We start from the raw sequence: 16,952 nt of genomic DNA, 5'->3' as shown, positions 1-16,952 counted from the left end.
TCCACATGACTGGTTACTGCTTGCAGAGATAGAGAAATATTCATCATAAAGACATCAGGACCAATATTTAGTTGAACCAGATGCTGTGAAGGAAATGCATTCAACATGGAGCTGCCATTTTGCCAGGCAGGACCTTGTTTTTTGCAACATGTAATCCCCTCCCTTATTTCTCCTCAGCACAGAATATATCACCAATTTCCCTGACATAAACCCATACCATTGTGTTGGCATCCACACATGGAAATCATCTGGACATATGAAACCCTGAACACATCTGAAAGATGGTATTAAGGGTGGCTTCTGTCTTTCAACATTCAATGAGCATTTATACATCTGTAAAAGCTGCAAAATGAATGGGATACAGATAGTACATTGAGAATTTTGTTTGAAATGAGACCAGGATGGGAGAATTCACATCCTCATTCAGCTATGAAGTTTGCTTTGGTGACTTTGGTCCATTCACTCTCACAGTCCAATCTACCTCACAGGGTTGTAGAGAGGACAAAATGTAGGCAGAGAGAACTATAAACACCTCACTAAAATCCTGAGAGCAAGGGTGGGATAAAATGTAATGACAGATTTCTAATTTATTTATTTAAGGACATTTAAATGCTACCTTTCCATAAAAATTGTGCCCAGGTGGCTAGATGACCACTGCCTATCAGAGTAGAAGTTACAGGGGTAACATTGAGAATTTTCAAGTGCCATGGCTTCTCTTGAAAAGAAAGTGGGGTACATTTTCCCCAAGGCAGAGGGGTGTTTTTTTGGGGGGGGGGGTGAGTGGGCACGGTGCTGCTTCTTCCAAGCTCAACATACTCATGCTGAGTTCTGTGGCAGACACAGGACCACAGACATACTTTTCACTGCCCAATGTTTTGTGAGGCATTATGCCATCGATGTTGACTCCAGGAGCAGTGCGGCTGTGAGGAAATCATTGCTACACTCATTGTAGCAATGAGTGCACCAATGAGAGCACCTGTGGAAGTGTGGTCATATGAAATTTGGGGACATTGAGGAATTTGTTCAGGTCTCCGAGGTCCAGAATAGGCCTTTACCACCATCTTTCTTAGCTACTAGAAATATCTAGAAAGAAACCAGACTAATCCTCTGACTCAGGCACAAGTTCAATAGCCCCTTTATTCAGGAGGTGCAAAACCTCAAGCGGCAAAGTCAGAGGTAAAACAGTGGAACATGGTGAGGGCAAACAGGGAGCGGCAGCGCAGGGGATTTTTCCCTGCTTAACAATAACATCTGAACTGCCATGCTTTGGCAGTTCTAGCCCCGTGCTGGTGTGAGCAACCAAGCCTTGTCCTAGCTCATCGTCTACCCAGCGATTCAAAAGCTTCGGCGAGTAGATAAATTGGGGACCACCCGTAAGGGGGTTGGCACACCCCTCCCTTCAGGAAGGTGTTAGCTGCCGAGGCAACTTCTGAGGCGTGACGACCAAGACGAAAGATCTGTGTCGGCTTCCCTGCAGTGGAGCGAGATGGCCAGGCGGTGGCAGTGTGTGGCTGCACAACATCAAGAAGCCAGACGTCATCCGCCAGCCGACAAGATGCCGTAGGAACACGAATGACCCAGCCGCAGATGAAGCCCGGCTAGCTGCAATGTGTGTGTTTATCAATAAATCAAAAGCATTATTTATTATTATTATTATTATTAATAATAATAATAATAATAATAACAACAACAACAATCAGAAGGCAGGGACTTAAAAGGTAAATAATATCGTTGTGCAGAGCAGTGCAGTGCAACCATGAGTGGCGAAGCAGCACAATAGCCAATGCTACAGACCTAGTTAATTGAATCCAGCACATGGCGAACCAGACTGATTTGCTGTTTTCCCAGCTTGACATCTTTGGCCTGTATGACCCTGTATGATCCTCACCAAGGTTTTCCTATCATGCAGCAAAGCATCAATATATTGGGAAATATGTTCCCAGAGGAACATCTGATACCTGCCCATTATGACATTAAATCTTTCTCCCCAAACCATCCAGTTTCCACCCCTCTTTGTCAAAGGGTGAAGAATGTGCCCCAGACTGTTGTTTAGTATGCATAACTTTAGTGAATTAGCCAGTGACTTAGAATTAGCCACTGGGTGAGAAAACAAGAAGGTGAATCCCTCCTCCCTCAATCTGTAAATGTTTTCCAACTTCCTAGCTGAGAGAAATGGAAGCAGGCTTAGATCAAACACCCCCTCAGCTATGTCCAATAGCTCCTCCAGCATAAGGAAAGCTATAGGTCCCAAAGTAGTCTACAAAAGTGTGAGGATCCAATACAATGGTTGTGGATCTGAGCAGACCACATCTAGTTCTAATGACTAGACATTGCTCATGGTTGACTGACTAGGCCATCTTCATCCCATTCTCCCCATACTTTTTAAACAAGGCCATTCTGACAAAGAAGAGACTACAGTTATCTCAGCCAAGACCTTCCCGAGGAAAAAAAGATGAGCTAGAGCAGAGATGGTCCTTTTTCCATGGCAGCAAAGAGATGACTGAGGGAGGAGCACTCTCCCCGCCTCTGACAAGTGCTTGTTTGGGTGGGGAAATGCCGGCGCACAACCAGAGGGGAGGGGGAACACTCCCGAAGCATTAGAAAGAGCTAGAAATCTTGAGAATTTTCTCTTCTCCGTTGTCCTGGGCATGTGTGGTCCCATGAGGAATTTCACAGAAGTCACAAAGATTAACACTTTTGTAACTGACAGGCTTTTTGTTTAAACTTGAAATGAATCTTTCTATAAATAGGTTATTCCCACTGCCTGCCCTCCAAAAGGGAAATTCTTTAATCATCATCAAGTTTAAGAATTTGTTTAAAGTTATAGGGCTAGAGATTCTTCAGAGCCATGCAATACAGCTTGGCTTGTATACACCGCTTTGTTGAGATTTCATGGGACTGTGTTATTAATTAAAACGTCTATCTGAAATGGCAATCTCCTTTCTCTGTCCAGTGCATCCTATCACATTGTTTTTCCTAATGTTGAGATGGTCTGTTGTCATTTAACACTGCTTTACAAATTGAACAATAAACCAGAGTATCTACTATCATCATGGAATTCCTCAATACTTAGTTTATTATTTCTTAGCCTAGAAGTCTGCAACAGAACTACATGGCAAGTTTAGCAGGTCAAATTGGTATTACTGCGGACAGTTTCTATAATGCTTTCTTCTATTTTGAACAAAAATTACAGCACACACTAATTCACCTGGCCAGGAAAGAACAACTTACAATAAAGGCAATAGCAGAAGTGTAGATAGAATACCAGTCTGATAAGGCAGAAAGATTCTTCACAAAATTTGTAACAGGTTTGGCACCTCTCTCTACATAGAAGGAATAATAAAACCGTGTTATTTGGTAATGTTTTAAAGAACTTATCTCCACATGTTTTACACATGAAGGGGGGGACGGATGGACCAAAACTTGATGGCTACATATTCACCACCCCTTCCTTTTGGCATAACATGACATATCAAAGTTTTTAAAACTACAAAGAATGACATTTTCCCAAATATAAGCCATGTGTGTAGCACTACAAAACACAGCCTCCTGTTATTCTTTACTCAGACTCCAACAGTACAATCCTAAACAGAATTATGCCCTTTCTAAATTTACTGAAGTTAATGGGCTTAGAAGGATATAACTCTGCATAGGACTGCACTGTGATGGACTTCCAGAACTTCAGGAGACTAAGGGCCAAACGAGACAATATGGCTGCTGCCACACACGCTAAGTAATCCACTTTCAATCCACTTTCAGGGCACTTTCAAAGTGGATTTTGCCAGTTCACACAGTAAAACTCCAGTTGGAAAGTGCACTGAAAGTGGATTGAAAGTGGATTATTTAGCGTGTGTGGCAGCAGCCTATGTTTCACATAAGCCCAAACCAGACTTGCAATCATACATGCCATTGAGGAACTAATGTTCCCAAATGGGTGGGGCAAACTGGACCCAATTTGCTATTTTGGGATGACAAAATGGTGTGACGCCCCCTCCTGCTCTCCACAACATGCTCTCAAGCAAAGTCAGGCCCCACTGCCCTTGGGAATGTTAGTTTCCCAAGAGCAAATATGACTGCAAGTCAGGTTGGGGTTTCCCTGATCCAACTCAGAGCCAAACTAAATAATGTTTGACACAAGAACTAACACATCTACATCTCTTGAATAACCAAACACTCCCCACAGAAAGCACTGTGTTGCAGGTGACATGAAACTTCTGTTGTGGCATTTCGTATCGTGAACTCATCTGAAGTCAGAGATTCCTCACAGTGGACTTACTATAAAGAAGAGACAGGACATGGGACTATGGCATGTGAGAAGACAACACAACTCCAGAGCTGGGTGGGAGTGAGGGACACACCTTGTGCTCACGTTCAAAGAGAGAGAACAAAGAAAGACACAGCCGTATACTTGTGGCGTAAGATGTCAAGCAACTGGCACCTTTTCAGATTAATATTAAGCAACTCCAACTGTGACAAATGATTTTGGAATACATCTAAGTGCAAAAGAATGTTGAAAAGGTATGCAAGAGTAAGATCGTATTTGGCCAGGAAAAAACATCAAAACAGAAACATGGGGGGGGGGGCAGTTTTGAACAGTCCGTTGATTGCCACCATATTCTATATGTTCTTAATTAGTTTCTACTTTACACACCCTTTAGTTTAGGAGAACAGCAGTGATTTTTATGGCATTTTTAAATATTTGCTGGCTTTTAAAACTGCAATTACACTGTGGTTCCAACCAACATAATTGCTCTTTCTGCTTCTTTTTTTCTTGGCTGGGCAAGAAAACAGTACGTAGTTATTTGGATTAAATCAAATACTTTAGTTTAATCCCTGACCTAGTTTTGAATGCTGGAAGCATGAATGGCACATTCCAGTTTTCCTGCCATTTCACTGCACAGGGCCACAGGGTGAAGTTGGGGGTCTTCATCTGTATGAGCCTGAAACTTACTAACTCTGCTACTTGTGAGATCTGCAAGTTCCTCTCTTCACATAATACAGCAGAGAAACTGCTAGTATCTCATTTCCCAGCTTCAGTATAAGGAGTGAACAAGCTCTAGCCCTGTGCAGGTGACACAGCTGCATGCCGAGTTGCCATGTAGGGACAGATAGCTGGCATGAACATGCTGGCCCCTCCCCACAATTGCCGAGTCGTTTGCATGATGTGAACATGCAGAGGAAGCATCTGTGCACACCACAACTGATCAAAGGGAAGGTGTGTACATTTGGGCACCTCCCCCATGTGTTTGCACTGTGCAGACAACACAGCAATCATGGGGGGGGGGGGGGGTTTAGACATTCTCCCTACCTGCATGGTGAGTCAATGCATGAATATGTTGTTTGCACAGGTTTCTGTGAATGATTATGTAAAACAAGCGGGAATGAAATGGCAGTTCAAAAGATACTGTTGGATTTCCTAGTACACATGAAGCTGCCCTATACTGAATCAGACCATTGGTCCATCAAGATCAGTATTACTCAGACTGACAGCAGCTTTTTGGGGTGTCAGGCGGATGTCTTCCTCATCACCTACTGTCTGGTCCTTCTAAGTGGAGATGACAGGGATTGAACCTGGTATCTTCTGTAGACCAAGCAGATGTTCCAACTCTGAGCTACAGCCCCTCCTTGCTTCAAAACCAACTTTAGAACTAAATTACTTCTACAGAGTTTCTGTCCCTAGAATTGACAGCAGCTTCCAGGAAGCTCTGAATACAGCAAACTTTTGAAATACGCATGTTTAAGCATCTATTGCTGCTTAGTGCAACATATCAATATTAGTTGAAGAACATAAAGTTCTTTCATGAGGGAAAAGAGATGGAACAACTGGAAAGGTGTTTTGTTTTTTTTAATTGGAGTTGGTTAAACTCACAACTTGCAACATACTACTCATGCAAAAACTGAATAGTAATGCCCCAGTGTTGTCATTTTATGCTTCTTCCATTTTAGGTCTCTGCAATATTGGATGTTTAAGGTGCAGTTTACTTCCCATGCTGGCATCACTCTACATGCTGTCTCTTGTCAGTAACATAACAAATTTGTATGGATTGTATTGTTTATGAGATGGGCTTAAATGTTAGTCTGTTCTTTTTGTATTACATATAAATAAGGAGCTGACACAAAATGCCCCTAACATCACATACATACAGTGCCAGTGTTGGATACTTACTTAATCGTCTCATATTTTCAGTAAGTCTGTAAAATAAGTGGTGAGAAATATTAATTTGCTTTTTGGAAGAATAAACACATTCCTGATTTCTATGACATATGTGGCACATACATAGTTCTAAAACAGCATGTGCAATATGCCAGCAACAAACAGTATGAAATTATCCTATGCACAGTGACTGGGGCCCTGACCTGGATAACCCAGGTTAGCCTGATCTTGTCAGATCTCAGAAGCTAAGCAGGATCAGCCCTGGCCAGTATTTGGATGGGAGGCCACCAAGGAATACCAGGGTCATGACCTGGAGGCAGGCAATGGCAAACCACCTCTGAACCTCTCTTGCCTTGAAAACCCTACAGGACTTGACTGTCCTGTGGCCTGATTGCAAAACAAACAAACAAAACAAAACCCAAGCTACCAGGAGTAAATCAGACATAGGAATTAGTTGTATGTCAACAAAAATAATTTTAAACAAACAGTAATGGTGAGTAGTATGTATAGAACATAATCTAAAGGCTATTTTGCATCTTGCAGCCAGTACTTCTATCACACTTATAAAAATGCATCATGTTTCATTTTATTTCATACACTGCACAATTTTTCCATTCAGAACCGCCTTATTAACATGAACAACAGCTACTAGCAATGCTTTTTTTTAGTATTTAGGTAACAAAAATGGATCTTCCATCAGGATTTACCTTCTAGCACTAAGTGGCTCTTCTGTTTCCACAGTGTTTTCTTCTGGCTGAAATCTGAAGTCTTCGATGTATTCCCCAAACTTGTCATAAATCCACTTCTGAACTCTTGAACACATCATGTGGCTACGTTTATCTAATGATCAAAACACAAAATGTTCTGAATGCATTAAAAAAACCTAACTTACTGTAACAGCACATGTGTGCAATTTTAAAGTGCAGGCAGGATTCTCAGACGGCACAGCACTGACTGAGCTTTAAGTACCAGCCCAATACTTTGGAGAGTGAACATTTCCTGAGACAGGAGGTTCTGGTCACAAGATCTATTAAGATAAGAAAGCACACCCACACCTAATTGCACTAACATGCAAATTGTTTAACCTACCAATCAGTGAATTCCAGAGTCTCACCTGGAGACCATCAGCAAGAGGTCACACAAGCAACTTTTAAATTAGAAACCAGCAGGGTGAGTTAGTATTCTGAAAAGAACCCAGCAACCAAAGATGATGGTGAGTGTGCTCCATTTGGCCTGGGTACTTACATGTTGCCAGGCCATGAATGCTTGGCCCTTTCAAGATTTCCAAGGCCAGGTTAAGTGGGAAACACCCTCTCCAACCCAATCAGTGATCTAAATGTTTTCCATGATGTGTAGAGGAGCAAATGCAAAAAGGGACACCATAAGAATTTTACACACACTTCCCTTCACAGCATTAGGACAAAGAGGCCACAGAACTGTTTTCTGCTAACATAACTGGGTGTGTGTTAGAATAACCGAAGCAGACTACGGTTTGACTGTTTCCAAAAGTCAAGCCATAGGCTAGATTCTAAATGATAGTTAAAAAGATAAGCATGAACACTAAGATTCTACCCCCATCACACCTAATCACATTCTAAAGGTTTCAGACTCATGGTGGAATAATAGCAATTATTGTAAACTTTCAGATTTCATTTTACTGGGCCCAGAGGGCAAGTAGAGACATCATCTTTGCTCTAGAAGCAGTGAGAGCATGTGATTTCTTAAATGTTTATGTATCCTATGTTTAACAAAAAAAGTAGTTGCTAGACAGCAAGTTTTAAGAACAAAAAGGGGGGCAATATAAATAGGGGGAGAAGTTCCCATGGCAGTCACAAGACTGGATTTTAAACCGCTTTGCACTGTGGCTCACGTGAGGAAAAGCAAAACAATTACCCAAATACAAAAAGGGAGAAAAGCTCATACAATGATCACAAGAGAGGAATGCAAATGGCTCACTCACATAGGACGTGAGAGATATGGGTTTCTTATAAGCAGTTTCCCCCAACTGACTCATAAATCCTTACAAAGACAGATTATCAACTTCGGGAAGATCGCCCAACATTGAAATATGGGCAGAAAACAGAAGGGTGGTCTCTGTTCCCCCTTTTAAGACAAGGAAGAGTTATTGTAAGGAGACTAGTGTCACCCAAGACAACCACCACATCCCTGGGGGCAATCCAGAATCTACTGGTTGCAACATATTTTTGGAACTCTAGATACCAAACATTCATGGAAACAAGTCTGAGGAGAACATTTTACTAGAAAATATGAGGACTTTCCCCATAGCACATCTGAACGATGAGGCAATTTGCTCATTTTCTGAAAGGCACTTTGGTTCACTAGCTGCTAAGTATTTTCCTTTTTCAGTGAAAAGAAAACCTGAATGACACCATTCTGAGAGTTCATCAGGCCTCCCTACCTGTTCCATTGGCTTGTGTCTGTGCTTTTGTGGGAAGTGGAGTAGGAGGTGGCTCTTCTGTTCTAAAGCAAAACCAAAAAAGTTAAAATTAGAATAAACTGTATCTGTTGAACAAAGCATAGGCATACTTCAACTTGTTTGCTCAGAAAGAAATTATCTGTTAGTTTTTCAATCCCTAGAGACAAGAACGATAGACAAAGGTCCCTGACACACAGGGGGTGGGGAAGCACCGGCAAAGAGACATGCGGCGGCGGGATCACATAGATCCCCTGAGCTGCTGCGCACTTCCTTCCCGGCACGATCAGATGCCGGGGGGAAGCCACTGAAAGGGGAGCGAGGCAGCCGAACTGTGCATGTGTGCGCATGCGCAGTTCGGCCGGGAGCCTGGATTGCTCCAAACGACGGGTGCAGCGGCGATCCCACGGCCGTGCTTGATGCGGCGTTCCCGGTAAGTCCTCCTCTGGGGGTGGTTCTTTTTTACTGCGGGTTTTCGGCCTGAAGGACCGGATCGGGGACGGGTGCGCGCCGCTTCCCAGATGTTGCGGTGAGATCGCGCCCGTTTGCTGCGCCCCTGATCCGTCCCTCTCCTGGGCCAAAACGTTCCGTGTGACCGGGGCCAAAAAACACATTTGCTTCTTCATGATCATTAAATAATTTTGAAGGTATAACTGAGTCCAAAGGAGACAGCAAAAGTTTGCTATAGCTATTGAATTATATTTGTTAACATTTTCAATGCTGCAGACGTGCAAGTTGTCCCTGGCAAGTAACTATCTTCTAGGCTAGTAGCAGACCTCTTATCCTTCAGTTACTTTCTCAGTGAATGCCTAAGGACCTATGGCAAACATGTTGCTCACTAAAACCCTGTCTGTCACTTTATCCTCTTCCCATGTAGCAAATATGCACACAAGAAGCAGACCACTGGTCTATTTTTGGCCCAGGTGACAAAGTGCTAGCTGACCTGCTGGAGACAGCTTTACCCATTCAACTGTTGCAGACAAGAATTTCTCAATCTGGGAACACAAAGGGTTTTTTTTCTTTTTCTTTTTCTTTTTTTTGTTATGTCCCAGCCAAAGCTAGGAGATTTTATTTTTTCAACACAAAGTTGATCATGTGTGACTATCCTGAGAGTGCAAAAAAACAAACCACTGTGACTCTCCCACAAAGAACGAAAAATCTACTAGGGCTGCGGTCACACGTAACAGAAGCCACACAAGTGAGACGGAAAACAGCCGGAGTTTCTGGGCGCGATCTCACCAGCACATCTGGGAAGCGTAGCACTCCCGTGGCTCAACCGGGGCTTCCAGCCGAAACTGCGTGGCAAAAAACTAGTACCTTGGAGGTATTAGTTTCCGGAAACTGCGGGGCAAGGGCGGGCGTCTGATCGCGTTTCCGGTGGCATCCGGCGCCCGCCCATGTCCCCTTGCAAATAAGGTGTGTGTTTTTTTTGTCCAAGCCTCTGTGGATGTGCATGTGCACCCAACGGAGCATGCGCATTTGTCATGTACACAAAAATAAAAAACAGTTTGCCGCGGCGTGCGCTTCTTCGTTGCGCGCCGGCTTGTCCTGTGATCGGCACCTCTCCCTTGCCATGGAACCTCCATGGAACCTCCACGGTACCTCCACAGGAGGTCTGATCACGTAACTGCGCAGTAGTTTGCCCCAGGGCAAACAGCCACGCTTCTTCTCTGCAGTTTCCTGCCCGTGTGACCGGGGCCCCAGAAAAGAGAAGAGACATCAGCAGAGATTACAGTTCAGGATACAAGCAGCTGGGCCGAAAGACAGAGAGAGAGCGCACCTGCTCTTATTCCAAACCACAGGAGCAGAAGAAAAAATTAAGAAAGCAGAAAGAAGCATTAAAAATAGTGAGCAGTTTTATATTTCACTTTTGGTAGTGAGGTTGTGTATACGTGTGTCCCCACACCCACTGCAATGGATGCTGGGCAAGGAAAACAAATCCCATTGCGTTGTTTATCTTTTTGAACAATGAGTTTTCCACACCATGTGTGTTGTTATTCAGAGCCAGTCCATTTCTTTGCCAAATGCAGTTCTGGTTTGGTAGCAGCCTCTGTATTTTCACACACATGAATAAGAAGCTGGTCAAATCATATGCAATGCAGCCTCCCAACAGGCTGAACTTGTTTGATCATATTGAACTTGTTTGATCATATTGAACTTGTCTGATCATTTGGTTGATACAACTGTTGAAAAAACGTTGTTAACTCAAATTTGTTACCTACTTTTCACATAGTATATGCAAACTTCATAAGGCTTTTGTTGTTGCTCACATTTGCTCACTGTTTGTAATTATGTTAGTTAGATATGCTATTGTGTTGTTCATTTTGCTATAAAAACTGTTCTAAATTTTAAAAAAATTAAAAACCAGAAGACATTTCTAGCAGTAGACAGCACAGCTGAAATGAAAAACTTTCTGCTTCAGCAACAAGAAGGCACTTCAACTCAGTGGCCTACTCTTGTTCCTACAAGCCCAAGTGGTTTTAAAGTTGAGTCGAGTTTCACCTGTCTCCCAATTGGCAAGATTTGTTCTCCTGGTATTAGGAAAGAAATGAGCTTACTGGCTCATTACCAGTGCTCCAAACCTACAGTTAAACCCATGTCTTTCCTAAAGGCAGGAGAACAAATCTTGTTTCTTTGTTACACCCTTCACTGTTCTGATACATTCTTGTGTGTGTGTGTTTTTTGTGTGTGTGGATGTGCTCTGTGGAGCAAGAGAGCCTAAGAGAGCAAACACTGAGCTTGTTGAGTCAAGCACCAAGCACGCAGGCAACGTGTTTCCTTCACAATGTCCACCTACACTTGAGGGAAGCTCAGAATGGCATTTGGAGGATAGAACTCAGCTTAGGACTGCACCATTAGTGCCCCTCTATAGCCAAAGCACAGTCTTTAAATCAGTGATCCCACTTCAGGCTACATACAAACCATTTGTCCATGATAATAACCCAGGACATATCATGGGGTGTGAGGGGAAAGATCCTGATGCACTTTAAGAGCAGCTCTGAACTGAGCCAAACTTTGCAGGACAACTTAGAGCTGTCTAAAAGAGGAGATTCAAATTTGCACTTGTTTTAACATCTTAATGTTCTTAATTTATAAAGCATCGTTTCTGCTGTAACACCAGTTCAGGCTCATTTATGTTTAGTCACATGGCAATTAAAGTAGCATGAAATGTCATTGAAAGCTGACCACGAATGGCTAATGACATATAATTTCACCCAGCATCAAAGTGCAGGTTTACATATTTCCATTCAGTTCCAACCCACAGAAATACCCAAGCTCAGTGCCAGGGAATTAACAAGCATTTATATTTTTACAACTGGCATCCATGAAGCACATGCTGAAAAGGAAACCCGACCACAAGCTGTCTTCTTGTGTGCCAGAGTTCCAGTGTGGCTCCTGGGGTGCTGTGCATGCTGAAACACCATTGCAATTTGCGTTATTAAATCTGTTAGAAAAACCCACTTCACCCTCTCCAAAGACATGGACTTGCCACGTACAAGGACCCAAAGCAATTAAGTACTGTTATGACCAAAACAGGAGCAATATCCAGGATAGGTACCTTATGCAACAACTTGTTCTGACACAAGACTTCTGCTAGAGTTAATTGCTTTAGCTGCGGACTATAAACAATAGGCAGTTACACCCAACAACTATCATCTATTACTTCATTTAAAAAAACTGTTTACACTTTCAAAAGGATGTTTCATAATTTATCTATCATTTTTATCCTGACCTTCCCCCAAGGATCTCTGATCTCCTGTCTTCCATTTTATAACAACTTTGCTTGGTTGGGTCAGTTGAGAGAGTGACTGGCCCAATATCACCCTAAGAACTGCACAGCTTATTGAGGATTTGAACCCAAAGACACTCTAATCACTAAACTATATAGGTGGCGGATTGGGGGGGGGGGGGGGGATGAGAGATACTAGGCCAAAAGACAAAGGGCTTCGAAGAGGTGCTTGCAAGGGGTACACAGACTCCAAGTCTCTCTGCCAGTAGATGGGCAACGGCAGCACCCTGGAGAGGGGGGAATGGAATCTTAATATACCTTAACATAGACCACAGCATAGCTGAGCCCTGACGGAGAAGGCAATTTTGTTTAAGATGTGAGCAAATCACCAACACGCACACGCACCCCTCACCAGTCTTCCTCAACTAAACAACTGTAGCGCTTCACACACTCCTGTAAATTGGTATGCGAAGGAGATGTAAGTATTCCAGAACAGAATAGTGGCTGTTCAATAGTAGCTATTCTACATATAACATCAATGCTTATAAAACTTGCCAGACTGCCCACAGTCATGTGAAATACAGGCTTCCTGATTACAAACTAGGCAAAAGTAGGAAACCAGGACAGTTTTGTTCTTTTAATTTATGTGGCTGCAATCTTACATTCTTTTATATTGGTTAATAAAACACATCTTATCTTGTCTCAAACTAATGATTTGGTCCTCTTAGCAAAGTTACTGAGGGAGCAAGTGGTTACAGTTTGAAAGCTGGCATATTAATAACCTTCACTGATCTCCTCCACATAATATGCAAGAGTCCTGGAGCTCTTTAACTCCACAGGTGGTTACAGTGATTGATCTTCGGTATTTTATGGTGGATTCAGTGCCAGTGGTAAATCTGGAGCAACCAAGCAACCAAACATCCATCAAAAGCAGTTTCCCAAATAATTCTCTGGGTTGCTGAGCTCAGGATTATCCAAAAGACCCTAGAGGTTACACAGGAAGTTTTGTATCTCTTCAGAAATTCCCTATAGCCAGGTCAGGAAAATTTGGCCAATATTCAAATGCAGGCCCAACTGTAAAACCAGCAAGAGAATCAAACACTACATGGGGGGCAGTTGCACACATAATAATTTTCAAGAGTTGTGTCATAAAAATTATCAAATCATTAGTTGTCTCACTAAAGAATGCCTCCTCCTAACTAGTGTTTGGCATTGCATTTCAGTATTGTTAAAGTCATACTCCAGTTTAGAAAACAGTTTCCCACCTGTTTGAAAGGGTGGTGAAAATGTTTTAAGAGCATCTATCCATTTATGTTTCAAAGTCTACATCTCCAAAATGATTCACCTCAAGGCATCTAAAATAATTAAAACCAGAAGATTATAGAACCTTCACACACCTTCAAAGTCATTCACTGGCAATTTATAATAGCTGTTGGGTATTAAACAGTTCACAGAAAACGCCATCAAGACAGAAGGCTTAATGTCAAAATAAACCTGGAGAACTTAGCGAAGTAAAAAAAGTTCTAGCTTGGCACTGAAAATAGTGTGAAGCTATCTGGCGGGCCTATTTGAAGAGGTGTGGTATCCCCACAGAGAGCTTGAAGAATTTCATCATATCTTGTCGTTAAGGCACATTTGGGGGGGGGGGGGGAGATTAAATACTAAGGGATTTATAGATACCATGTTGACCCAAATCAAATAATCAGTGCAGGACAACAGAAGCCCCACTGAAATAGAAAAATGTAGGTACATGTTTCCGTTTTGCTAATAAGGCATTGCTATCAGTAATTATAGTTTTGTTATATGATAAAACTAGCTCACAGACTGTAAAATGTAGTGGCAACAGAATGCAATTTATATCAGACAAATAGTCATCCAGATCCTTTCAAATCATTTAGACATTTGTTTCACTGGCAAAGCACCTCCTGGAGCAGATGCTATACTATGTGCTAAGTAACCCCACACCACCTTTATAGAAAGCCCTATAGAATTGACACCACAGCGCTTTTAGTATTATATATGTGATTCCAAGAAAGACAAATAGAAGAATCATAAAAAGAAGAATACTTCCCAGTTTCAATTGCTTTTTTTAAACCATGCCATCTTTTCTCCTCTTCACATAAACACCTGCTCCAATCAGAGGGATCAAGTACTGTGACCATGCAGTTATGAGAAGCTGATTTTCTTGTGCCTGCAAAGTTGGGGTGATGAGTATAAAATACCCGTCTCGAAGCTACAATGCTTTAATATGGACCCACCAGTCTTATAAGGCTGCTTATAAGACCACTCATTTGATATTATGGTTTTTCCTAGAACAGCAATGAGCCAAATTCACCCTCTACTGGAATGCCATCAGTGGACTCTGCTTGGAGGATGAATTTGGCTTGTTATGTATTTTTGTGATACCTAATTAAAAGAAAGAGAAGGGCAGCATTTATGCAGAACAGCAGGATGGTAAGAAGCAAACAAGACACACATCACTCACATAATGTAACCCAGCGTTTGAACATGGCCACACAAACATTTCCAAGAGTTCTGATCTCTCTGGGTTTTACCCTCACTCATTTTCCTAAAAATGGAACTTCATTACTTCAAATTAAGTTTGTAACAACCAATTCCTCACTTCACTCAACAGGATATCAGATTTTATCATGTCACTGACTCAGTGCCATCAGGAGAACAGACTGGCCACGCTGCAGCTTGTATAGTGGATTTCCCTTACCTTGTTTTGAGTATTTCATTGACTTTTTGTTCCAGTTCTATCCTTCTCTGACGTTCTTTTTCTAGCTCTTGTTTCAATGTTTCAGCATTTGTTTCTTCTCTCAGCTTCCTGAGCTCCTCCTCTGTTAAGAAAGGAGGATTATTTCAATTTCACATAATCAACCAAAAGGTAGGTGGGAACTTAAAGATCTGTATAGTATTACCTTATAGTATTACCATGCATACAAACACACACTGGGACTGTATCTGGGGAGAAGTAGTCAGGAGTGGGTCTTGGAGCACATGTGCACCACTGGGAAGAAGTGGACCAAACTGGGGAAGAGGAGGAACCGGGATTTTCCCTGAAACTCAAATTTGCTTTATAATGCAAGTGCCTACTCAGAGCACATGGGTTATCCCAAGCCATTATGCCACTATAGATGCTCCACATGTTCACAGCTTAGGCAGGCTCAGTGATGAAGCCATGGTGTACACAGTTTTTGTGTGTTTTCACCTAAAGATAACTTAGGGCTGCCAAGTTGCCACAGGGAAACCCCCGCCCCAGAGGCCCGTTCCCCGACGCCGGGGAATCGGGCCCCAGGGGGAACCCCGCCCCGGCGTGCGCGTCACCAGAAAGTGATGCTATGACACCGGGCAAACTGGGGGCGGGGCCACGGCCATACAAGGGAAAACTCTATGGTTTACCCTTGTATGGTCGTGGCCCCGCGCCCAGCGTGCCCGGCATCATAACGTCACTTCCTAGTGATGTGCATGCGGCGCGTGCTTTGCGTGCATGCACACACCAGGAGCCGCCCAGGAGTCCCCCGCGGAGGAGGTAAGTGCCACTTGGCAACCCTAAGATAACTTGAGTGACGCAATGGCAAGTAATCAATGCAGCCCTGCCTATTTTCATCAAGCAGTCTTCTTATGCCACACTGTAATTGAAACTACAGCCATGTTGCAATAATGAAAGTCACCACTCTAGCTAAGTGATCTGTACCACCCACAGCATCAATATCAAAAGAAGAGAGCCCACACCTCTTGCAGGGAGCAAAGCTACTGCTTAGCAGTGTTCTTTTCTTAGCCTGTCCCTTCCTCTTTATCCTATGACTAGCAGTAAAGCCCGTTGTGAAAACAATACAACGGGATCTAGAAAGAGGCTCTGGGGGAATGCTCTGGCTTTGGGCAAACAGGGTCAATTTGCTGTGGTGACCTAAGCAGGGTATAATGACATAGTCCACTGTTTTCTCTGGAGGAGTTAGATGTCATAGTTTTCTTGTTTGTCATAAGTTTCATGACTCCAATAAAATTTTTAAACATTAAATCGGCTCATGCAGACACCTCCCACCTCCGATCGCCGCCTGAAGTGGATTGGGGGGCGGGGAAAGGCTGGAGTGGGTTGGGGGGGAAGGCTGGAGTGGGTTGGGGGGAAGCCGACAGTGGGTTGGTGGGGAAGCCTGGATTATCTGCCCCTTTGACTTCAGCTGACTTCTGCCCTCCCTTCTGCAGAGCAGTTGTAATTCTGAGTGCTCTCCAGCCCTCACCTGGAGATTGGCAACAATGGTTCCCTATGTGGGACTGATTGGTTTGGTGGGTGGAGTCTATGGCATTGTACCTGTCTGAGGTCCCACCCCTCCTCAAACCTCACCCTCTTCAGGCTCCATCCCTCAAATCTCCAGGAATTTCCCATCTGGAGTTGGCAACCCTATCAGGACTGGCCCCAATGTGTTTTCTCCCAAAGGCCAAAGTAGGTGACAGGACCAAGCTTAGTTGCCTACCAACAGGCACTGAGGGGAAAGTAGGGTTGCCAGCTCTAAGGAGGGAAATACCTGGAGGTTTGGGGGGTGGATTCTGTAGAGGGCAGGGCGACGGAGGCATCGGCCTTCTGTCGCCCGCCTTGCCCCCCCAATCTCGGCCCGGGCGACCGCGGCTCC

At 43.3% G+C, this 16,952-nt stretch overlaps 1 protein-coding gene across 1 annotated transcript in view; it reads right to left on the bottom strand.

The window, feature by feature from the left end:
* GRAMD4 (GRAM domain containing 4) overlaps window positions 1-16,952 on the bottom strand; it is a gene marked incomplete at its 5' end in the record, with an annotated part of 66,737 nt that overhangs the window by 26,102 nt on the left and 23,683 nt on the right. Inside the window, 5 exons of the mRNA XM_015413489.1 lie at window positions 3,232-3,323; window positions 6,167-6,192; window positions 6,862-6,994; window positions 8,574-8,635; window positions 15,041-15,161. Coding sequence (XP_015268975.1) covers window positions 3,232-3,323; window positions 6,167-6,192; window positions 6,862-6,994; window positions 8,574-8,635; window positions 15,041-15,161 — 434 coding nt within the window. The remainder of the gene's footprint in view (window positions 1-3,231; window positions 3,324-6,166; window positions 6,193-6,861; window positions 6,995-8,573; window positions 8,636-15,040; window positions 15,162-16,952) is intronic.

This window comes from Gekko japonicus, unplaced genomic scaffold, assembly GCF_001447785.1.
Source record: "Gekko japonicus isolate JY-2015 unplaced genomic scaffold, Gekko_japonicus_V1.1 scaffold168, whole genome shotgun sequence".
In the NCBI taxonomy this organism is placed as follows: domain Eukaryota; kingdom Metazoa; phylum Chordata; class Lepidosauria; order Squamata; family Gekkonidae; genus Gekko; species Gekko japonicus.
Note: the sequence above shows the minus strand (reverse complement) of the source record. Positions and strands in the feature narration are given on the sequence as shown.